The 25,346-nt window shown below is 42.4% G+C and overlaps 2 protein-coding genes across 4 annotated transcripts in view; one reads left to right on the top strand and one right to left on the bottom strand.

Annotated features, from left to right (window-relative positions):
* The window catches only part of LOC309367834 (vertebrate ancient opsin-like), a 49,839-nt gene extending 25,707 nt beyond the window's left edge, over positions 1-24,132 (top strand). Inside the window, exons 4-5 of the mRNA XM_081907466.1 lie at positions 3,075-3,308; positions 21,335-24,132. Of these exons, the coding sequence (XP_081763592.1) occupies positions 3,075-3,308; positions 21,335-21,574 (474 nt within the window). The 3' untranslated portion in view covers positions 21,575-24,132. The remainder of the gene's footprint in view (positions 1-3,074; positions 3,309-21,334) is intronic.
* ST6GAL2 (ST6 beta-galactoside alpha-2,6-sialyltransferase 2) overlaps positions 5,044-25,346 on the bottom strand; it is a 54,112-nt gene continuing 33,809 nt past the window's right edge. Inside the window, exons 5-6 of one of the 3 annotated variants that reach the window (XM_081907392.1) lie at positions 19,424-19,649; positions 5,044-5,335 (exon numbers count right to left, since the gene is read on the bottom strand). In XM_081907392.1, the coding sequence (XP_081763518.1) occupies positions 5,284-5,335; positions 19,424-19,649 (278 nt within the window). In that variant the 3' untranslated portion in view covers positions 5,044-5,283. Of the gene's footprint in view, positions 5,336-13,061; positions 15,863-19,160; positions 19,650-25,346 lie in introns of those variants that run through there. The other 2 variants (XM_081907394.1, XM_081907393.1) reach the window with 2 other exon arrangements.

Below are 25,346 nucleotides of genomic sequence, written 5' to 3'. Positions count from 1 at the left end.
TAGAAATAAATAAATAAATAAATAAATAAATAAATATGACTATTATTACTCAGTGGCCATGGAATGCTGAGTTTCTTTGGGTGAGGAAGGAACAAATGATCAAGAGACAGAGGGAAAGTGGGACTAGAATATCCTGAAAGGGGAAATGGCTAGATAGAACACTGAACAAGAGTACATTCTGCAATGTTTTATTGCAGTCTCCACTTGTTCATGCTTTTCTTAACAAGGCTCAGGCCGATTCTGAAAGTCACACACTGACAAATGTTCTTGTAAGTAAGCTGATTCTGTGATGTTCCAAAATGCTTTGTCTTCTGATGGATGCTGGTAAACACCCCTCCGGAAGGCCCAACATGAGGAGAGTCGGTGTGATATTGCCTTGTGATAATTATGAGTCAACAGTGTGAGCCCATTCAGGGTGACTGGTCTTGGCCTCTCCCCTCCCCAGTAGCTGCTTTCACCTTCTCAGAATCCACAGATGGTGGAACGGATAGTCAGAAACAGTTGCTTTATACATCTCAGGTTCAATGCCCAACATCTCCCAGTAGGTCTGGGAGAGACTCCCTGTCTGATACCCTGGAGAGTTGCTGCAATCAGTGTAGACCAGGCATGTCCAAACTTGGCCCTCCAGATGTTTTGGGACTACAATTCCCATCATCCCTGACCACTTGTCCTGGTAGCTAGGGATGGTGGGATTTGTAGTCCCAAAACATCTGGAGGGCCAAGTTTGGACATGCCTAGTGTAGACAGTACAGAAACAGATGGAACAGTGAGTCTGCCTAGGTGTTAAGCAGCTTTTTAAGGTAAATATTAATATATGGTTTGGGGAGTGGGCATTCAGGCAGCAGTTTCCTGTTTGCAGTATGAAATGTTAACATCCATTGTACTGGGCAAATGAACATACCATATTTTTTGCTCTATAAGACTCACTTTTTCCCTCCTAAAAAGTATGGGGAAATGTTTGTGCATCTTCCCCCCCCCAACTTAAATTTTTATTAATTTTCATCAAACATACATTCCAATACATTCATTGTATTAATACATCTCATACATAACATTAGCTCTATTGAGCTTTGGACTTCCTTCCTCCCCTTTGGTAAGTATCATATATTTTCATTATGTCACGTATTTTATACATTTATCTATTTGATCATAAACTGTTGAAGTTAGTCAAATCCTGCCAGTGTCTTTAAAGATTTACAGTTATCTCTTATATAATCCAAGTATTTACCCCAATTTTCATAAAACTTTTGTTCATCCTGATCTTTTATTCTCCCCGATATTCTAGCCAGTTCCGCATAATTAATCATTTTGACCTGCCATTCAGTAATAGTTGGTATTACTTCTGTTTTCCAATTCTGGGCTAACATAGTCCTTGCTGCTGTTGTGGCATACAGGAATAGGTTTTTATCTTTCTTTTTAACATCTTTTCCAACTAGTCCCAGTAGAAAGGCTTCGGGGTTTTTTTTAAAAAAAGTATACTTAAACATTTTTTTAAGCTCATTGTAAATTAATTCCCAGAAGCCTTTCACTTTGCTGCAATTCTACCACATATGGAAAAGATCTCCTTCTACCTCTCCACAGGAAAATGTGTGTGCGTCTTATGGAGCGAATGCAGGCTGCGCAGCTATCCCAGAAGCCAGAACAGCAAGAGGGATTGCTGCTTTCACTGCGCAGCGATCCCTCTTGCTGTTCTGGCTTCTGAGATTCAGAATTTTTTTTTTCTTGTTTTCCTCCTCCAAAAACTAGGTGTGTCTTGTGGTCTGGTACGTCTTATAGAGTGAAAAATATGTTACTTGCTTGCGTTGGAACCAGTTTTTTTTTAAAAAAAGAAAAATAGGTGCCGGTATGCAGTCCCTCTACTTAGACATTGCATCTTATTTATTAAAGACATTTCAAAGAGTAACCTCTATGATTCAGGTCAGGGATAGTCCATTTCTGTACATCAGAATTGTTGTTCAGGCCCTGATCTGTGAGCACTGCACACACTTGTCAGGCTCTAGAATGTTGTTACCAATTGACAATATCGACTTAGCAGTTATATAACACTAATTAGGAGCTGTATGAGATAGTAGTACAATATATTTACACGCGATGATTGATCGGTTCTTCAGCAGCTGTTTTCAAGGACATTTACCTACAGAACTCCTAGAGAGGGACAATATTTACAACTTTAAAGAATATTTTATTTTCCTTTGAAATTAAATTGAGCAATTAACACACACACAACCATTTAGTAGTGCCCTGAGGATCTATTTGAGAGCCAATTCTGACCATCCGTTGTTCAGATTCTAAAGCGTTCCAAGGCGAAGAGCAGCCAATTCAAAGCAATTCCATGCCAAAGGGTGCTCCAAAACAGAAAACGATGCTGCAGTCCTACACATAGTTGCTTAGGAGTAATCCCCATTTAATTCAATGGGATTAGCTTCCAAGCAGGCATGCTTAAGATTTGCCCTGTAAGCTTATTAATTAAAAACAATCTGGTGTACCGGGTATTTTTCGGATGCCATGTGACACCCAATTGTATTTTAACTTTGGATTTGTTTCAGGGGTGAGGCAGTGGGGGTGCTTAAAACCAGTATCTGGGAGCAGTTAACAGCCAATAAATTGCAAGAAAAGCCAGCCTGAGGCACCTGTCTTGTTCTGCATAATGATAAGGCTGGTCCTGCTCAAAAGAACTAGGGCCCGACTGTTATGTAGTCAGTGGTCTGTGTTTGCCTGAGCTGGAGTCTGGACTAAGGATTCTGAGCCCCTGTGTTCTGATTCGATACATGATATCCAATCACAGAACATTTCTGGATTTGGGCCTCTGCCATTGGCCCTTAAACTCTTGAGTCATGATTCGCAGTTTGGAAGTTTAGACAGCCAATCACGTTGGGAGTGGGAGTGGCCCAGGCCTTCAGAAATGTATATAAGCAGTTGCTTTGCCCCTGTTGTTTAGTTCTGTTTGTTCTTGCTGTTATCACTGTGTCTTGCCTGGTGGGAACCCACCTACACTTCACTGACCATTTAAATTGACTTGCTATACTTTGGATATTTTGGACTGCTTACTAATAAGACACTGTAATGTTTAACAGGTTGGAAAAATAAGGAAGACTTCTGCCCGTAAAAGAGAATTCCATGTCCTCTTCATGGTGATCACGACCATCATCTGTTACCTGATTTGCTGGATGCCCTATGGAGTTATAGCTCTCCTTGCGACATTCGGTAGACCAGGCTTGGTGTCCCCGGTTGCAAGCGTCATACCATCTATTCTGGCAAAGAGCAGCACCGTATGCAATCCAATCATCTACATACTTATGAACAAACAGGTGAGCATTACAGTTAAAGCGAGCTGTCTTATGTAAACGGAAAATGACTTCTGTGCTCCCAAAGTAATATTCCTTTGTTTGAGGACTACTTAGATGAAGAGTTATTAGCATCTGAAGCAGAAAACCCAAAATGGAGGACTTTCCCCCCAAGGCAAGTTAAATAATTTCCACCTTTGCTGGTGCTCAACAATTTGCTGTTTTATTCTGTGGCTGCCTCGCTCTACCTAATGGGATAGACTTTTGAGTAGTTATGCATAGGATTGCACAGTTAGTAGATTAAAACTCACAGGACAACCAAGATTACTTTAGTTGAGCAATAAGCTCAATAGTTATTTTGACTAGTAAATAATAGCAGTTTGGGAGTGGCGCTTTTGGGGCTGGCCCCCTTGTACTAAAATTATGGTTCTAACAGGGGTGGGGTTTTAACTTGGGTGGGTATTGTTTTATTTTGGAGGTGATGTTCTTTGTTTTTAAATATTATATCTTAATATGCATTTTGTATTTGTGGTCTGGGATACTGTTTAGGGGCTTTTGTTGAGGAATGTATTTACAGTGGAACCTTGGTTGTCGAGCGTCTCGGAAGCCGAACAATTCGGAACCTGAACACCAAAAACCTGGAAGGAATTGTTTCCATTTTCAAACATGTCTCGGAAGTCAAATGGCTTCCAAGGTGCATTTTTCATTTTTCCCCAATGACTTTGCAGTCAGCCCATTTTCAAATGTTTCAAGAGTCAAACAGTCTTCTGGAACAGATTATGTTCGAAAACCGAGGTTCCACTGTATTAGTTCGTATACATTAGTACAGTGGTACCACGGGTTAAGTACTTAATTCATTCTGGAGGTCCGTACTTAACCTGAAACCATTCTTAACCTGAAGCACCACTTTAGCTAATGGGGCCTCCCGCTGCTGCTGCGCCGCCAGAGCACGATTTCTGTTCTCATCCTGAAGCAAAGTTCTTAACCTGAAGCACTATTTCTGGGTTAGTGGAGTCTGTAACCTGAAGAGTATGTAACCTGTAGCGTATGTAACCCGAGGTACCACTGTTGTTTTCATAATGTATTTTGTACTTCCAACATTGTAACTTTTATGTTGTAAACCGCCCTGAGACCTAATAGCGATTCATTGCCTTTAGAAGAGGCAACCTGATGAATTTCTTTAAAGGTAGATAGCGAACATTTGTTTTGTTTTGTTACTGCCTTCCTAGATTAATTTCGAACATAAAATTATGAAAACAACTAAAACAGTTAACAATACAGCGGTACGTTGGGTTACATACGCTTCAGGTTACATACGCTTCAGGTCACAGACTCCACTAACCCAGAAATAGTGCTTCAGGTTAAGAATTTTGCTTCAGGATGAGAACAGAAATCGTGCTCCGGTGGCACAAAAGTGTTAGGGATGGAATCTTACGGTGGGACCGTATCTTGATAAGCATGTGTCATGGGCAAGAATGGCAATCTCAGTATCATCCTGTGTGTCTTGGCAATTCTGGGGAAAATTGTAGTAGCAACCTGCTCAAGTGCACTGTTTCCCTCAAGGAGCAAGGGACAACTTCTTGGCCCTTGAAAATGAGGGTTGTGGTGAGGTGATGTAGCTACGAGGAGAAGCAACTCACCAGGTGTGGTGGAGGTCCTATGTTAGCTTCCCTGCAGGTGGGGTTCTGTTCCTCACTGGTAGGGAGATGGGCGAGGTAGTGGGAGGTCTGCACAGTGCAAACCTCCCCTTTACCCGATCCAGAGCTACTGATGGAGTTTCTAAGATAACTCCCACAGGCCAATGCTACAGCTTCTCCCACTAATATATTAAGATATCGCAACACTGTCAGAGTTGTCAGGCTTGTAATGTATGCTGTGCTCATCTTTCTGAATCACCTCTTTTCACACCACGGGGGTTTCCACAATAGGAAATTCATCTTTGTCATCATAACTGCTTGTACTGACTTTCGGAAACTTGGAAAAATGCCTCTTCGTAGACCTATGCTTCTTGTTTTCCCTGAACATCTTGAAAGTCTCTTGTGTGATTCTCCCTGCCTGAGAGCAAAAGCATTGAATTCACCATTTGCAGATTAGGGATACACTGTGATTATAAATAATATACCTTCAGAAAATTAGGTACATGTCAGCATGTCACATGCTTAAATAGGCAAGATCTAATTTGCCAGTGGAAAAGTGTCATCCTTGAATGGTGCTCTCTTGTGACTCTTTGTAGAAATATTCTTGGTTCTCGTGGGAATGCCTCTTAAAAGCATTTTCATGTTTGGATCTAGGATCCTTGAGGAAACCTAGCATTCCTCCAAGTGAGTTTCTTTCTAGATCTATTTCCGTATTTGTGGTGAGACTGGGCTCACCCAGCAATGTTACAACACAACAGCCCAGTGCTGAGACCTTGAAGACACACCTGTGAACTGTTGCCTCAGTACAATGGTTCATAGGAGTGGGCTGTTAGCTATTTCTATCACACTGTTCCTACAGAATTCAGTTAAATTATATTTAAAACTATATACTGGAAAGATCTAACAAACATCATTTTGCAGGGTATTGTTTTGTTCGTTACGTTATGTATTTTTATGCTATGAATTCTCAGACGAAGGGCATTATACAAACTGAATAAATAATAAGAATTTTAAAAATATATACCTCACTTCCGGTTCTAAAATGTTAGGATTTCAACACAGCATGTTAGGATTTTACAAACATTAGAGCAGTGTTTCCCAACCAGTGTTCCGCGGCACACTAGTGTGCCGCGAGACATTGCCTGGTGTGCCGCGGGAAAAATTAAAAAATTCGAAAGATATCCGGAGAGGCGGCCTTCAGGCGAGTTTTAATTTTAATTTTCCTTCTCCCACTTAATGCCCCACGTTCGCCCAAGCAGCTTGCAGTCCTCGGTAACCACGGCGACCCGAGAGAGGGGAGGGAACAGGGAAGTCGAGGGCGGCGGCGAGCCGCGATGACGTCAGTGGGCCGCGCCGCCTCGCCCTGGCACGGTGTGAGAGCCCCGGCTAGTGGCGCGAGCTTCGGAATAAGTGGGATCCGCGTGCGTGAGACCGAGGTCGCGGGTAAGGAGCTCAGCCCTGGGCAGGAGGAAGCGGGGCCGCGCGTGCGGGCCACATCCCCACAGAGAGCGAGCCTCCCCTGGCCCACCACTCCGGGCAGGTCCACTCGCATGAGGGGGCGGCGATGGCGACGGCCGGCAGCTTGCCTGCAATGCCATCCCTCGAGCAGGCGAGGAGCCCGGAGGCTACCAGATGCGAGTCCTCTTTCCCACCCTGCTCGGGAGTCCAGAGCACTTGGTCGCATTCAGGATCTAGAGTGGGGAAGCGGGGCTTGTGTCTGGGCTGGACACATTGGGCTGCCTGTGCCGCTCGACCTGCGGGGAGAAATCAGGGTGGGAGTCACGACCGTAAGGCAGGGCTGCCAAGTGTGGCAGAAGAGGACACGGCCGTCGCACCTGTCCTTAGGTAGGAGCTTCTTCCGTGTCGACCTGCTGCCCTAAAGTCTTGGCTTTTTGACGGTTGGCACAGAAGGAAGGCAAGGGGGAGGGGGAAAAATTGAAACTTACACTTTCGTGCGTCCCTCCCGGCGTGACGCTGCGCGCTGACGTCACGGGGCTGTAATGGTGGTGTGCCTCGAGATTTTTTTCATGAAACAAGTGTGCCTTTGCCCAAAAAAGGTTGGGAAACACTGCATTAGAGCATGTTTTTACTCAAGACATCTTACTGCTAGTTTAAAAAGGATATAAAATAACAATAGCAACCTATAGTCTTATTCAAGATGGCAGGTTGTAGAGAAATTATCCAATCATCATAATTCTTTTTAAAAATGTGAACAGTTAGCTGGAAAGATGTGGCAGTACGGTGGTAGAAACCTGCTGAAATGTACTATATTCTCCTCATTTCCTCTTTCCCTTTCATTTGTCTTGCAAGTATATTTTGAAAATGGGATGTAGACTTCCAAGAGCTGTTGGTAAGAATAATTCTTCTGTCAGAGTCAGATAATCAAGGAAAAGAATGCTTCACTACCTCATATATTATTTAAAGTAGTAGCCACTGTGATCTCATCTCTTTTTCATTATTATGTAATATTTACATATCTTTGGAGTCTGCACAATAAGTTCACACTAACGAGCCGAGACAACCTTCCACCAAGAGGAATACAATAAAAAAACTAGTAAGGGCTAGAGGGGGAAAGGAAGAGTGAGAGATACAACGAAAAAGGTTGCATAATTCATCCTTTCATATTCATCATCTTCACCATCATCTTCACCCATTTTAGATGTAAGATCCCCTCCCTTTACAGTGCTACCTTGGTTCTCAAACTCCTTGATACTCAAACAACTTGGAACCCAAACACTGCAAACTCGGTAGTAAGTGTTCCGCTTTGCGAACTCTCTTCAGAAGCTGAATGTGCTCTGTTTTAAGTGTTATGCTTCCGATTTGAGTGCCACATTTCCGATTTGAGTGTTACGCTGAGGTCTGTCTGTTTTTGCTACTTATTTTGCATTTTTGTGGCTCTTGTTTTGTTTTTGTGACTGCGTGGAACCCAGTTCAGCTACTGATTGATTGTGTGACTGCAGTACATTGTTTATTGCTTTCATTTTATGGATCAGTGGTCTCGCTAGATAGTAAAATTCATGTTAAATTGCTGTTTAAGGGGTTGTTTTTGAAAGTCTGGAACGAATTAATCCGTTTTGCATTATTTTCTATGGGAAAGTGCGCCTTGGTTTTGGAACGCTTTGGTTTTGGAACGGACTTCCAGAATGGATTAAGTTTGAGAACCAAGATACCACTGTATATATAAGGGTGCAATATGTATTTCTGTACAACTACAGAGGAAAAGTACATTTTCTCCAGTCCATTCAGGCCACTAACTGCAAGGTGTAGGACTCTCATTCTGGATTGGGTTCTCTGGAAGCCATTTGGATTCATTAAGTGGTGGGATAGACCATTTGAATTGGTTCCCATCTCCCTTTGGAGGAGAAGGGTCACAGAGAAGTCTAGTTGCACCAGGAAGTGATCTGACCATGGCACTTCTTTTGTTCTACTGGAACTTTGTCTCAGGTCACCCATGTCTGCAGAGGTAAACACCAAATCTAAGGCATGTCTACGACTATGAAGAGTAGGGCCAGATTTAAGAAACAATGAAAATACAATTTGAAAAACCACACGGCACAGCACAGCACGTTACAATTGCTATAACCAGACAAAAAAGAATGATAATAATTTAAGTTGTGCGTCAAGATCCTCAGCAATTTTCAAGTGATCTATTGGAGGAAAAACATTTGGCAACCACTGGCCTGGATTGAAAGGATGATTGATTCATAATGAGCTATAATAGAAGTTTCAATTAATCTGACCGTGACAATTTTTATAAAACTACCAAGGCTGTAAAATGTGATGGCTTTAATAGTCTGTGGAATTAATTTTTTAAAAGTTTGGCATTTCATATTTAAATGCTGCTATTCTCAATTGATGCCTGTCATTGTAATTTAAAATTATATTCTGTATTTTTAATGTTATTTTTCGTTTTGTATATAGTGTGACAGCCTGTGGCTAAGTCACTATTTAATAACCCAATTAGCTGCTTCCCACAGCCTACAGGCTTTATGACTCTTTTCTAGCACACTTATAATTTTATTCCTTTTCCATCTCCAAGATGTGTAAAACTGATTCTGAAAGCACAGTAATTGACATTAAAACACACAGATGTGTGTAATAGTTATGCAAGAACACACACAGGATGGCTGTACTTGTTACATCCTTCCTACACAAACTGTTCTTTCAACATTATCATTCAAGGAGATTTACATTCTAACCCTTCAAGATGAATCCCACGGTAATGGCGTGAAGTCTTAAAAAACTTTTAGGAGTCTTTGCCTGTTTATCTTCCAAATTTGTGCTGACATGAGAACAGACTACCTTCCCCCCCCCATGCAAACATTACCTCTGAAACAGCTTACTATTATTCCCAAAACAACAATAAATAGTCCTGCATACTCCTTCCCCACCCACAACTCTGGGAAATCCATCATCAAAGAGAAGAACAAGGAAAACATTGCTTTGTGTATACTAACTCATATTTATAGATTCAGAATTAGAAATTACTGTTATAATTTAAATAGGAATACCACACTCTGATCATAGTGAAGAAAACTGTGGCCAGGTGACGTGTCCCTGCTCAGTGTGCTATACCGATGCTACAAATAAACATATTATAATAATAAAGGTTTATGGGGAACGGTTCTCAAGGTCCCTGCCCTCCTCTATTTCTCTCCCACCCTCTCTCTTACACACGGAATCGTAGAATTAGAGTGTTGGAATGAACCTTACTTTCACTTATAGAAACAGTTTTCTAAACTTGTTTATCAAACGCTGCCATTAATAAATGCATTTCCAATTGAAGCTGGATGTTGAAATGATGACTTGAAGATTGGCCTATGGGCATATGTCATTCTGTATCCATCAATCATAATTCACTTGGCTAAATAATTCTGACATAGTATTGTTGGATAAGGAGCTAGGTGAAGTGTTCTCTTCCAAGCTGTATGTTAGAAGTCCTTGGGTCTGCCAACAATTACTTAGGGACATTTTTCAAGGAAACTTTGCCTTAGTTAGGAGGACTTTCCGCCCTGGGATATGCTACTTTTCGTTAGAGCACAGAAGTTAGGTTTAAACTGAGCTTGTCACAATGTTTGATCTGATTGATCATATTTCTATGGCACTTTTGATTCAAACGAATCTCAAAGCAGCTTACAAACAATAAATAATACAAAACGATAAAACGTAACAGAGCATCACAAATCAGCATAATGTCTGTTGCATGCATAATGAAAACATTCGGAATCCACTTTATTATCAAATTAACTGCTGGTATAATGGCTATAAATGTATCTGGAGGTTTGCAAGCCACCCTGAGTGTGCCTACGCATCAAAGGACAAGATATAAATTATGGAAACAAACACAATTATTTATTCTATTGCTCACTTCTGAAGCTATCCTTGATTATATAGAAAAATGTCTAGGATGTCAATAGAGGGCCTTGGCACTCATATCTAGCCCCAGTTTGGAAGCAAACCCAGTTTTAACCATCAGGCAGCTGCCTAGGGTGGAATAATTTTAGGGGCAGCAAAATTAGAAGGGCAGTAGAATTTGAAAGGCGGCAAATGATGACTGTGTTGGTGGAAGGAAGAGCCAGCAGCTGCCATTCCCAGTAGTCTTCATTGTGAGTCGAGGATCCGCCACCCGCTTTGAGATAAATAAGACACAGGGACACATGTATTTAGGTTAATGGGCTAAAGAAGGCCACAGCGTTATTGGTTACAGCATGTGAGTGGCATTGGCTTAGGCATTGGATCAAACAATCTATACATGACTCCACCCCGGGCAACGGGGAGTTATCCTAAGGTTAACAACCAGTGGGAGGAGCTTGTTGATGCAAATACACCTGGAAGCTTCCCCTGATGTCACCGGGGGTCATGCCATGGCCCTAGCCAGCAGCAGGGCATTGGACAGGATCCACGACCGCTGGATTCCTTTAGCAGAATACCCAAACAAGGGGATTATTGGGAGTGTGGGACCGCTGCATCCACATTATCCTCAGGGGGAAAAAACCTCCCAAGTGAGTTTTGTTGGGGAATAGAGAGAGAGCACAGAGATCTCCTCAGAGCTTCCCCATCTTTGAGGTCCTAAGTATCAGAGAGACTGCCTCCTTCCCATCAGACTAGCTCAAGTGCTCAGATTGGGGCCCTTTGGGTAGTGTCTCTACCCTCAGAGGCTTGGGGGAGGGTGGCGCTTCAGGAGAGGGCATTCCATGGCAACCCCTAAGCTGTGGAACTCCATCTTCACAGAGGTGTATCTGGCTTCTGCAGGAAGGTACTGAAGAGGCATCTCTTTGGACACTTTGGGTATATACTGTTAGGACCCGCCTTATTTTTTATGGTTTCAAGTTGTTCTGTTATTGTTAACGTTGTGTTTTAATGATGGGACCTTCGGGTGAAGGGCAGGCAACCAATCAAGAAAGTGTTGGCTAAATTGTTGGAAGCAGAAGTGTGGAAACATTTGGCATAGATGCAGTCCAGACACACCCTTCATAGATTCTCTCTTAAAAGCAGTGAATGGAGAACCTGTGAACTTCCAGATGTTCTTGGACTTCAACTCCTGTTTTTGCCAGCCAGCATTAATGGTGGGTCAGGGATGGTGGGTGGGATTGTTCCAAGAGCATCTTGAAGGCTACAGGGTTCCCACCACTATCTCAAACACATGGCGTTGACTTAAAATTGTGCATTCATGAATTACTGCTTCTGACATTCATACATAGACGGAATTATAAGTTCACAAACAGAAATGATAAATCAGCAGTTGACTAATAGTGATTTGTTGGGCATCAGATTTGTTGATGAAACCCGCATGCAAGTGTGCAGTCTGCAAAGCTGGACTATTAGGACCTTGTACAATCACAAAGTTGACTATGGATTCAGCTTAGGTATTCTAATTGGGTTCAGCCTAGGTATTCTTAATGTTTGATGACAAACGAATGGATTGAAGACCTTTTGCAGAGCCATTCAGATCTCAGAAAAAGTGACTGGGGCTACAGGTTGTACGACTGGCATTTAAAAAGCTTGTGCCCCTTCAAATTAACCTTTGTACTACAGCTCCTACTGAAAAGAGTACTGTAGAACAACCAGTCAGTTGCATGTACTCAGAAATAAAATGTAGACATTTACATTTAGCGCAACATGAAAAGTAGAAGCTATGGCCTTTATCTTTTTAAAGACCATGTAAAAATTATTGGGGGGTGGAGAATGGCTTTCCTTGTAATTTTAAGCATGTGTGTTATCCATTCTGAATAGCTTGGTGGCATGATAATGTCCATGTATTATTTAAGGCCATGGAAGTAGAGATTATAAGATGTTAAGAGCTGTGAAGGCAGAGTGAGTGAGATGATGCTCATCCAATAAGCCTAGATCATTTAGGTCTCTACTGAGGGAAATGGTTTCCTTTACCCATTTGGACTTGACTTCTACTCCAGAAAGGTCTTTTTGAGGAACACAAGATCTGGTACACTTTATCCATGCCTTTTGAGCACACCAGGTAGCTGTAAAGTCTTGCGATGCCAACAGCCTTTAGTAAACCTTTAAGGCCAGCTTGTGGAAGCGTTCTTAAACATAGAGCTTCCTTTGCGAGGTCTGTGAATTAGTAGTTTTAAAAAAATTCAGTATGCCTTAGGAGTTATAGATCTTTTTGCTCACACTTGCCTTTCCCCCCGTTCTGTAACTTGTGGCAGGAGGGAATCAAATTACCGTATTTTTCGCTCTATGGGACGCACTTTTCCCCCTCCAAAAATGAAGGGGAAATGTGTGTGCGTCCTATGGGGCGAATACAGGCTTTCGCTGAAGCCTGGAGAGTGAGAGGGGTCGGTGCGCACTGACCCCTCTCGCTCTCCAGGCTTCAGGAAGCTCTGCGCAACCCTCGGGAGCCCGGCGCCAAGCCGCGCCGGGCACCCAAAGGTTGCGCAGAGCTGCCTGCATTCCGAAGCCTTGGGCGCTCTTCAGCACGCCCGGGCTTCGCGCCCGGGCTTCGGAATGTATGAGCGAGATGAGTGCCGCAACCCCAGAGTCGGTCACGACTGGACCTAATGGTCAGGGGTCCCTTTATCTTTACCTACATGTGCAGTTAGTTCCTTAATGGCAACATTTGTTTTGTAAGATACACATTTTAATCCCCTCATGTTAAAAAATGAGAGACTGAGGCATCCAATCAAATAAAAAAAACAAACAAACTTTATTTACAAGAAAAATCTGTACACTGTGCATACATAAAAATATATAAAACCAAAATAGAAAATACAAAAGTGTTAAAATGTATACAAACACTGTTTTTAAAAATGCGACTCCTGGAAAATCTCAAGCTTTCGTTTCTTGAAGAGTGCACATTCACTTAAAAAATTATCATACAAAATAATTCTCAAGGCTATTTAAAAAGTACACAGTCTTCTATTTGAGTAGCTCAGTGACTACAGCTTTAGAAAATGAGATGATATGTGTGAATATAAGGCATGTACACAGCTGGCCATGTAACAACAGAGGTTCAAATTATGTTGCCATGTTAGAGTGGAAACCTGCGATATAAAAATGCATTTTATTTTTATTTAATTTATTCAATTCATACACCACCTTTCATCACAAAGATCTCAGGGCAGTTATTTAAATAAACCTTCAACAGACATGAGGTACTTATATAAACAGTTAATCCAGATGTTCTCTTTGCACAGAAAGCTGCAGCTTTATGGCTGCAAATGTCTATGAGATTTTAAAATTCGTTGAAATGTGCCTGTAATTTCACGCCATTTTCAGTATTTTATCTTCAAATTGCAAAGTATAAAGAAGGGAGGGAAAGAGGTTGGATACTTTTTAAAAATAAATAAATAAATACAATCACCATCATTTATTTTTATATCCCATCCTTCCTTCTATAGGTGCACTTGATCTTTATTCCAAATCTGCATGCCATGTAAACAGCTGAACTTTCAAATAATTTAAGAAGAAAATGCAGAAAGCCCAGTCATAACCTTGTCTGTCTTCAATTTCAGCACATGTAAAACTACCCTAGTATGGTTTGTGTGTGTGAGAGAGAAAGAAAGATGGGGACCTTGTTAAGAAAATTATGGATTGCAATCTGTCCAAGACAAGGCACTCTGAAATTAATGAAGTCAGAGTTGAATTTAGGGATAGAAAAACCTCGTTGAACAAAATCAAAAGAACAACTCCTAGCTAGATTATTTTTCAAGTACTAAGAATTATTTAACGCAATATTTTCAAAAACCTCCATTTATATTTAATGATCCACTTTAGAAAGGGTGATTTTTAACAAGTGGTGGAGCATTTTGCAGCTTTCATTACTAACACTTCAAATATTTTTGCATGATGAGCGTAACACCCCTAAATGTTTCCTCTGACTTAGGGATGAGAGCTCACACCGCCACAGGGCCTACTCAACGGCAATAGGGTGTCACAATTTAAGTATTTTGTCTGGCGTGGGGGTGGGCAGAGCTGTTGTGGCCATACCCTAACCAAGCCTACTCAGAAGTAAGTCCTAGTGAATTCAATGGGGCTTACTCCAAGTTAAGTGGGGTTAGGATTGCTATTTACGCAATTCAGTGGAAACTAGGCACTTCCCATCTCCCAACTAGCCGTGCGATTGCCACAAGGCTAATTGACAGAACTATCGTATATCTACTTGAAAGTAAGCCTTGCTGAGTTTAATAGGGCTTACTCCCAGGGGCCATGTGAGGGTTGCAGTCTTATATGCACCCGTAGGGAGCAAGATCCATTTGAACACATTGGAACTTATCTTTGAGCAAAGGAATATGTGCAGGGGGAAACTGGCCTGCAAAATAATCTGGATTCTGTGCAGAGAAAAGCTGGATACTGTGATTTGTGTGTCAGCTAATTAAACAAGGGTGCATGATTTCTTAATTTCCATATTTTTAATCTGATTCTGCAAGGAAGAAAACTGGGTACTTGAAGCCTTGCCCTAGGCTCCTATAATATTTTTTTAAAGCACTGCCTCTTGACTTCTCTGAGTTTGGACGAGGCAATGCTCAACACTGTTGGGATATTTTTACCAGCCACACAGGCTACAAAGCACCTCTTTTTTTAAAAAAAAATATATGATAAAAGTCGCTGGAAGCTGGATTTTGTGCCCAGTGCCACATTCAGTGCTTTTGAACTCAACACGAGTAACTCTGGTAGCAAGCAGAGGGGAAAAACTGAGAAGGTGAAGCAAGTACCTGGCCATGCCTCCAAGTCACACATGACCATGGAAGAAACAACAAGAGATGAACGTTTTGTTTTTGCTAGCAAAACAAAGATTGGCTCAACAGTTTGTAGATCAATTTCCCTGTAACGAACATGAGAACACCTCAAAGTGACCCTCTGAAGGCGTTATGCATAAAAAAATTAAGAGAGCACCACGTTTAAAAATTCACAGTGGGAAGTGTAGATCATGACAGATAATAAGAACAGAAAACAAGTATGCATTATCGCAAGGTGTTGAGTGCAACTTTTCAACTGTACAGCCATCAGTGCAGAGAAAGTGTGAAGCTTTCAACATATTTATGCCAATCAAAACTAACTTCTCCCAGCAACCCTTGCTTTTTTGTTTTTTAAACTGGTAAAAAGAAGAAAAAGCAAAGGCTTAAACAGACTTCATACTTTTTTTAAAGTGAGATTTCTCACGGACTTCAAGTAGGAGTTGCAGACATTTACTGAACATTTATAATTCTGATATAGATTAAAAATGCACTGTTATATATATATCTATATATATATAATAAGGTGGCCTAAAAACATACAAAATTCTATTTAACATCTAATACACATTCATTTACTGTCTTAAACTGAACAGTCTGAACTTTCAATCAGCTATCACTTGCTAATGCTTTCTTCCTTTCTTTCACTTGCAACTTTTAAAAAACAAAATCGGAAGTTCCCCTCCTGTTTCTTCCTATTCCCCTCTCATCTCCCTTCAACACTGAAGTAAAATGCATTATTCTTCATCTGTGGAATTTTGCAAAGTGAACACTTATCAGAAGATGGACCAATAATAATATTTTTAAAGTTTCCAATTCGAACCCTGCTGAAGTCAGTGGAATAAATAACTACAGTTTCGATTGTGAAGTGGTTGAGTTAGGAGAACTTAAATGGCGAGAGGGAAAACCAGACTTTGTTGGAAGGTTGACTCAGGATCTGTGGTGGCATCCCTGGGTTTGTACTAGACCTCAGTTTGGAGACAAGCAGTGCTTCTAAGTTACATTTAAGAAGATACCACATGGCCACCACTAATTTAAGGTTCTTGAAGGAATGTCTAAGCAGTTGAATCCTTAGATAAAACTTGATTAAAATGGCACTATTCAGAAAAGTATCCAGTATAGGGGTGCCAACTTGAATAAAATACTGGGGAACCTAGGCAAGCCCCACCCTACATAATGGATCACATGACATGGCACACACACACACACCATATGAATGGCAATGCCCATCAACTTTGGGTGGGGCCCAGCCCCCTCCGATATTTTATGGTGTGTGGTGAAGGGACCTCGGCCCCTAGGAATTGACTCCTATGATCCAGTATTTGGTGTGTGTTGCTGTGTTAGCAATAATGAGATTAGCTCCCACTGAAACAAATAGGATGTTAAGTTAAGCCATGGTTAAATTATGCTGAACCCAACACAATTATTTGTTTAAATTGAATTATGCCTCAGGCAGGTGGTTATTGTTAAGAATACAGCAGAAACATATGCATACAAGCACGGATGCAAACTCTCTCTCTCTCTCTCTCTCTCTCAACCCAGCTGGGTAATTATTATTTTTTTAAGAGCCTAAGCAATGAGATATGTGCACTATATTTTCCTTTACTGGGATACTTCTGATTGAGCAAACACAACAGGGATGGGGGACATGTGTATCTCTAGACTTTGTTGGACGGTAGCTCCCATCAGCCCCATCCAACATGGCCAACAGGAAGGAAGGAAGCTGCACTCCCAACACCTGGAGGGCTATCCTTCCACGACAACAAGGTGAAAGATTATAGAACGTCTCTGTTGGTGCTCAGCAGTCTTTTGCAAGAGAGAGTTTGCATTTGACAGGAGTCTTATGTAGGCCTGAAGGGGGCGACCTGATCCATCCTCCTTTGAATTAAATTATGGAACTCATCACTTAAAAAAAAAAATATCGTTGGGGGAAAAATAAGATGTGGAAGATGAACACCACCTTCGGAAACAAGATTAGACAGGCAGATAAGTGACACACAGGCAGGTTGACACAGCAGCCCAAAGGATGCTCTGTGTTTGGAGATATTGTCAAGAGGCTGGGGACAAGTGACAGAGTAAGCCCACTGCCTTTATGCCTTTCTTGCAAACCTCCACAGAGGCACCTAATTGACCATGCTGGAACCAGAATGCAAGATGAGATAGGCCTTCAAGCTTGATCCAGCTAAATTGTCTTTACATTCTTAAGACCTAGAAGTAGAATCAGGATCTTGCTACCTATTGCTAGAAACTTGGGGGTGGGGGTGAAAGGGAATGTTGCAAATGCAGAAGCATTGCTTGAGTATTTCTGGGCCAGAATTTTGAATCGCTGCTCTAACAACGAGAACCTACAGGGTTTGGCATCTCACTGCATCTTTGGCTTGCAAGGCAACCTGATGAATTCCCTCTTCTCTTCTTACTACTTTCTGACAACCCCAAAGCTCCTCTCTTCTGTTCACTCGCTTCCCCTTGACTTGGCTTGCCAATAAATACTGCAGTGGTAGTGAACATTCAGAAGACTGCAAGCCCTGCTGCCCTCTGACCCAACCTTTCTTCCTGACACTTACCCCTGAATAGCGCTGCAGCTGGGCTCTGGGGCAGCAAAAGAAAACTAAAATGGAAAAGGCTGCTGAAGATCTCTAGTCTAACATCCTGTCAGGGACTGGGCAGAGGAGGAATAATGGTGGAGACTGCCTTCCCATCCTGAACCTTCCAGGGAGGAGGAAGAGGAAGATAGTGTCGATTTTCAACGGGGGTATGTGGGAGGTCACAGCTCAGAGGCAGATGAGGGGAAAAGCTGAGAAATAATGGGAGAGCTGGCTGACACGTTATCACTAGAAAGCATTCCAGACCCACCATCTCCCAGAACCCAGTGAGCCTTAAAAGTAGGAGAGCAAAGAGCTCGAAGACAGAGGGCACTTAGCGACACCTGTAGAGAAGATGATGATGATGATGAATGAGGAAGTGGAAGAGATTGGGGTGTGTGAAGATTCACTTGGGACAACACCATTATCCAAGAGGCTGGGTTCTATAGCCTCTCTCTGTAAAGTTTGGAATAAAAAAGGACTGTAAGAAACTTTTCCTTGTCTTTATACTTTCCTGGGCAACCACTGCCGGGAGCCACTGACAGCATCCTGACACATCCACACAGGTGGTAGCGGAAACAAAGCATTAGAAAGCAACTGCTTTCTACAGATAAGCTGTGTTGTTTGCTTGTGGGTTGTGATTGTCACACAACAACCTACTCCCTTGATGGCTCATCCGCAGGTAAGACTTTTCTTCCTGACTACAGTAGCTGTCATGAGGGTGTTTGGAGGGAGTTGTCATGGCGTGATGAATGAGAATCAGCCTGCAGGCCTGCGTACATGAATGTGTGGCAATTCAGCCCCACATAAAAGGTCAGAAAATATCTTTGTTCTAATATGGACACTGGTGCCAGCACGTTGGCACGGAAACAAATTTCAATATGCTATTTTCTGCAACAGCCAGGTGGTGGTCTTCTACTACTCAACCTTTCCTGTGCATGCTACCAATTTATGTATTTGACCACATGTTAAAAGAGTCCGGCACCAGTGTTTTAAGGTTAGGGTTCCAAGCTCAGCCACCAGAACAGTTTAAATAAAACGAAAACATGGCTCATTGTATTCAGTAAACATCTGGCACTTTTTATAAGAGGGAAGAGAGGAAAATCTTAAAAGATGCTGTGAAAAATATAGCTGAGGTTGGCTTTTATTTGATTGTAAGGACTGCATCACTAGGTTAGGCTTCGTGTTTAATCTGCCTTGTCTAAAGCAGTTTTCCCCAACCTTGGGCCTCCAGCTGTTTTTGGACTACAATTCCCATCATCCTTGACCACTGGACTTGCTAGCGAGGGATGATGGGAGTTGTAGTCCAAAAACAGCTGGAGACCCAAGGTTGGGGAACACTGGTCTAAAGGACTGCAATCGGGCACATGTGGTATAACTGCTTGATGATTTCTGGCATATATCCTCACAGTATTTTACCTTCACCATAGTTTGCATCTCTCAAAAAGCAAGCCTTTTTTTAAAAAAACAAAACCAAAACAAACCCCAAAACCTATTTTCAAAGCAATAATAAATACTCAGGCCTCAGAAGCAAGGACTTCCCCCTTAAGCCTGCTACTTAATTACAGTTTATAGACTCAAGACTAGATTGGTCTAGGATCCGGGTTTTTTCAAGTATTTCTTTGTTGTTTATTAGTACGACAGCAGCACCTTATTGCACTTTGTTCTAGAAATATCCTTTCTTAGTGTTGTATGGGAATCACTTCCATCCAGGGCATTTCACTGACCTGAACCCTGGCAAAATCACTTTTCCTTTCCGGTACAGATCTTCCTGGAAGCCTCTGTTCATCCTCTGCACCAGCAGTTTCTCATAAAGCAGCGGGTGGTAAGCCCCCAAGGTACAAGCTGCATCATAGTAGAGTTCATGGTAGTGGCAGAGATCGGTCTGCCGGACTGAAGGAATGTATTCGTATACATGGACTTCGCTGCACATGGACATCATGATGAGAATCCCTGAAAACAGAGAAAACGTTTAGGGTATTTAAAAAGGCCAGAATAAGTTTCCAAATTCAGGTTTCTTTTTAATTACTGCACATGCAAAAATCAAGTCAAGTTCTGTTTGCTAAATTGCTGATCATCTCTAGCATGCGGTGGTGCTGAATCAATATATTTTCTTTGGACAAACGGCTGTTGAGTGGGTTTTGCCTGCCACCTGGTGACCAAGAACAGGAAACGCACCAGTAGTATGAAGAAAACAGGAGTTGATCCATTGCCAATGACCTCAGCCAAATTCCTGTTCCCTTTCTCATAGCTCCTCTGTTCTTGTGAGTTTTTCTGCTGCCCCTGTGAATTAATTCCAGCCTTCATTTTTCTCTCCTCCTGTTTTTTTTTTTAAATGGTGAAGGGGTAGCGAGCGCTGCTGTTTCTCCTTTCAAGCTGCCTCTTTCCCTTGTTTTCCCCCTTTAATTTGCTACTGCTTTCCCTCCCTCCTGCTGTAGAGTTGGAAGCCTTGAGAGTCATCAAGCAGGAATCTCAGCTTGTGAATTAGGGAATACATTTGGGTGCTACTGTGCCACGTGTTTTGATAGCCTCTCTTAGGGCTTCTGCCTCAATGGACAAAGATGTTCCCGGCCAGCCCTACTTACTCTTTGGTTGGGCAAGCCCTGAGCTCCCAGTCCCACCACCCACCAGTTCCTGCTAAACTTCACAAGTCCTCCAGGAAACCAGATAAGCCCCCTCCCCTATGGCCTTTAAGCCCCAGTCTTCTCTTAAGACCTGCATGTGAGGGGGGGCTCCAAGCTAAAGAAGCGGAAAGCAGAAGTCGTGGCTTTTCCTGAGGTTCAGGACCTGCCTCTCTTGCCTGCAACAGCACTGTGGTCCTCTGGCATCGCACAACTAAGCCTGTCAGTGCCTTGTATGACACATCCTGTCTGCTGCAGGGCCAATTTGCCCAAGATGAGGAGCAGCTCTCAGAGGGTGATTTGCAGGTTAGAGCCAACATGGCGAAATGCTAACCAATGCTATCGTGTCTGGTTGTATTATGTTTAACTTGGCCTTCCTTCCTATTAAAGTCAAGGAGGCTCCATTCTGCCCAGTGGGGTCAGCATTAGGCCTGGGCAATATATTGGCCGGAATATAAGCCGCACCCTTTTTTTCCAAATTCTGACCGTGAAAAGTTAAAGTGCAGCTTACATTCACGACCTTACAAAAAGAATCCAGTATGCAGCCAGGAGCGTGGGGTAAACAGCGGCAGGAGCGCAGCACAGCAGCGCCCGCCCCACACATAGCCCCCCATCCTCTCCCCCAAGGCCAGGAAGGGAGAAAGCGAGGAAGGGAGCGGCATATTCGGCTATTGTCTTTTTTCTCCCCCTCCCCCATGACTTTTAAATGTGTGGCTTATATTCAGGAGTGGCTTATATTCGAGTGGCTTATATACATCGCCCAGGACCAATTCGAGGGCCATCGTGCTCTGGCCCTCAAATTGAGGGAGAAACGAGCTGTGAGGCGTCGGAGCTGATGCAGCGCGTTCTTCAAAGGCTCCAAAGTGAAAAGGTTTGGGAAAGGGTGGATTGCAATGTAAACAGCAGAATCTGAATCTTCACTTAACTTTTTAAATGCACAAATCTTTATCCTAATTCGTAACCTGAAAATTGCAGTTTAGCAAAATGAAACTGGTTGGGTTTTTTTTTGTTTTCCAGTTCTACAAATGCTTTCTGATGCTTTTCCACTGCCAATCTGCTTCAGCGGCTGACGGAGAAACCACCTGCCAGTCAAAGGTCACAGTCATCCAACTGAACCGGAAAGTAGAAGGTGGAACCACTAGGCAAGCGCTTCCCCAAATGGACGAGAAAATGGACCACCTTCTGAGCCCAGAGTCAAGCCCAGAGCCTGTTTCAGACAGCCCGCCCCAGATGTCCAAGGAAAACTCATTCTTGTGAAAGAGTGCAAGCTGTTGCCTAATCCATCTATATCATATATGTTGCAGTTTTATTGCCAGCTTGCTTTGTTTTCCCCTAGGGAATCTGCTGTGCGTTAAGCAGGAACAAAACGTGTTGCTATTAACTGTTTCTAACTCTGAATCAAGTAGGAATTATGTGATTATAGCACACACACAAAAAAAGACTGGTGCTCTAGATATGCAAGGGAATAATGTATTTGGATAGCTGCTTGAAGTTATTGGTAGATGCCTCAATGCCCATTCTATTGAGGTTAGCTCCCTCCACCTCAGCTTCACAAAAATCTCATTCTAGATCTTTGTAACCTGATAAGCACTGACCGCTAGAATAGTTTTCAAATGTGTACTAAGTCACAGTATTAACTGGTTTTTTAAAGAGTAGTAAATATGCGCTAGCTCACACACCTGCTGGTTCATATTGAGGCTGGTAATAAGCTTTAAATATTCCGATTCACTTTCACAACACAAAATGTAGATCTCCCTTCTCAAGCAAGTACAGTGATTTAGTATCAGTCAGATTTGGAAGGGGCAGGGTTATAAGGAACATCATCATTGTTATTAAATGATGATGGGACGACTTCATTTTAGCCAATATATGTGCACCAAGAGATAGCTCAAGTCGGTTGAGCATGAGACTCTTAATCACAGGGTTGTGGGTTTGAGCCCCACGTTGGGCAAGAGATTCCTGCATGGGGTCAGACTAGATGACCCTCACAGTCCCTTCGAAATCTACATGTGAAGAGGCCACATGTAACCTACATATTTATGGTTTTAACTTTTGAAAAAACATATTGGCCCCAGGTTAGACATCTACAGCTGTAACAGGAAACTTCGTTTTAATTACTGTTTGAGTTATCCCTACTCAGTAAGTGCTTGCTACTGCTTTTGTAAAGCACACTCCCATGCCTAAGAAGTCAACACGGACAACACTATCCTCAGCCCTTGTTCACCATTAGGTACCTGATGTGAATCTGTTTCCCACTTTTCCCTGCCTAATAGTATTTCCCTGCCCACTTCTTAAAGGTGAAATAATGAAGGCACAAATGCAGACAATTCCAACAAGAAAGAAAGGTTTGTGGTGTCTAAAGAAACCGGTGCAGCTGCCTAAGGAGCTTATAGATGAGGTGATATTGAAGGAAGGCATGTATTAAGAAATGAAAGAAAGGGAAATCACCAAAGAAGAGTATGCACATGTAGCCAACAGTTGCAGGGGGAATGTCCGAGGTGGGGCAAAGCTCAGAAAGAAGATCAGGCTTGGGAAAAAAGGTTAAAAATAATTATAAAGGTTTCTTCAGCTGTGTTTGAAGCAAGAGGAGGAACATGCAAGTACAGTGGTACCTCTGGTTAAGAACTTAATTCGTTCCGGAGGTCCGTTCTTAACCTGAAACTGTTCTTAACCTGAGGTACCACTTTAGCTAATGGGGCCTCCCGCTGCCGCACGATTTCTGTTCTCATCCTGAAGCAAAATTCTTAACCCGAGGCACTACTTCCGGGTTAGCGGGGTCTGTAACCCGAAGCTTTTGTAACCCGAGGTACCACTGTAGTAGGTTCTCTGCAGTGACCAACCTGGCAATAGCAGAACGAATGATGCAAGAAGGAAGCTGCATCCCAAAATAGGAAAAGAGGTTGTAAGGGAACGCCTAGTTACTTTAAATGAATTCAAATCTCCAGGGCCCAATGATCTACACCCAAGGGTCCTAAAGGAGCTTGTGAATGTAATCTCAGAGCCTTCGTCTATAATCTTTGAGAATTCTTTGAGAACAGGTGAGGTCCCTGCAGACTGGAGGCGGACAAATGTAGCCCCCATCTTCAAAAAGGGCAAAAGAAGAAGATTCAAGGAGCTACTGAGTGGTCAGCTGGGCATGCTTTACAGAATCATAAAACTGTAGAGTTGGAAATGACCACAAAGCCAATCTAGTCCAACCCCCTGCGATGCAGAAATATTTTACCCAATGTGGGGCGTGGACCTGCGACCCTGAGATTTAAGAGTCTCATGCTCTACTGAACTATCCCAGCAGTTTAGCCTGGAAAAGAGGAGACCGAGAGATTATGATAACCATCTTCAAGTATCTTTGGGCTGTCACATGGAGGCCAGAGCAAGCTTGTTTTCTCATGCTTAGGAAGAGAAGGACCCAAAGTTCAAGTTACAAGAAAGGAGATTCTGACTAAACACCAGGAAAAACTTTCTAACAGCAAGAGCTGTTCAACAGTGGAACGGACTCCCTTGAAAGCTGGTAGACTCTCCTTCCATTGTAGACTCTCATACATAGCAATGGCAATCCATGCACCATTACACAGAATTATCTTCTACATCAATGTAGGATTTGTCAGCCAAAAACAGTGCAATGTTCAGCTACCTATGTCGCAAGCTCTTATCGCACAGCTATGTATTTAGGAATTTTATACAATGGTTTGAAATTAGCTCAATAGCAGAAGATCAAACTCTTGGGATTTTGGGGTTTGTGTTGAAGTTCTTTTATCAGAATTAAATAAATGTTTAAGTTCGTTGTATGAATAGTAAATATAAATGGATATTAAGGATTCTAAAAAAAAGGGAAGAAATTTAATTTGTCCTCGGCAATTTTAATCACTCAAGAGCTTTTCAACTTCCAGCATGTATCTTTGTGCAATGCAATTACACTATGTAATTAGCAAGATAATTAAAAAGTCATTTCCAGGAGATTGGAAGTACACAAGAATGTAATTTCATTTACCTTATTGTACCAACTGTTTAGTATGAAAGAAATAATATATTTTGAAAACTGATTGGGATTCAGCTCAGCTTCTAGTTTAGCAAAAACTCAATTTTGAGAACATTTTGAATGCTGCATATTCCAGAAACTAAGCACTAACAATTCCTGCAACTTTCATTCAAAACTATGGAGTAGCTATAAAACTTCAAGATACATATATTCAAATGATCACAGCACTATTTGCAAAACTGTAAGTGTTCCGATTCTCATGTGGCAAACTGACCAGAGAAGTTCCACAACGTGGAATCCTTTCACGTTCTCTTCATTGGAGGAAAACTAATCTTTATGCACGTGAGGGCTGGCCGGCAAAAGAGGGCGAGCCCCGGCCGCGCCGGCCCTAAATAGGGCAGGCCACGCCCCCCAGCCACCTGATTGGCTGGCTGGGCAGACGACGTGGCCGGGATTCCCCTGCTCTCGCGGGGGCTGCAAACCAGCCCCCACTCACGTGGGGTGGGCGTGATGCCCGCAACCACACCTCCTTGCCAGGTCCCGGAAGTGGCTTTATGCGCACCCATTGACATGAATCATAGCTGCTTTTCCCATTGAAATTTTTTTTTAAAAGCCTGTGGACCTACATCTGTAAACGTTGATAATATAATCACAGAAATTACCAATGGTTTCAAAATATCTACTGGTTCCCAGTGCAAGACTGGCATGTTTTATTTATAAGTTAAAAAAAGAAGAAGTAAAAATAAGACCACACTAATTTGCCATTTTGCAGCAGATCTTTTGTGCAAAAATGATGTTCTAAACATGCTTTCACAGAGCATGTTTAGAGTCGAAATGGACCCCGAGGGTAGTCTAGTTCAGTCCCCTGCAATTCAGGAATCCCAAATAAGTCATCCATGGCAGATGGCCATTCAACCTCTGCTTTAAAACTTCCAAGGAAGAAGAGTGCACTACTTCTTGTAGTCTGTTCCACTACTGAACAGCTCCTACTGTTGGTAAGTTCTTCCTGAGGTTTAGCTGGAATCTTGTAACTTGGATCCCATTGGTTCCAGT

The sequence above is a fragment of the Podarcis melisellensis genome (assembly GCF_964234715.1).
Source record: "Podarcis melisellensis genome assembly, chromosome: 4".
In the NCBI taxonomy this organism is placed as follows: Eukaryota; Metazoa; Chordata; class Lepidosauria; order Squamata; family Lacertidae; genus Podarcis; species Podarcis melisellensis.
This window is presented reverse-complemented; position numbering and strand designations above follow the sequence as displayed.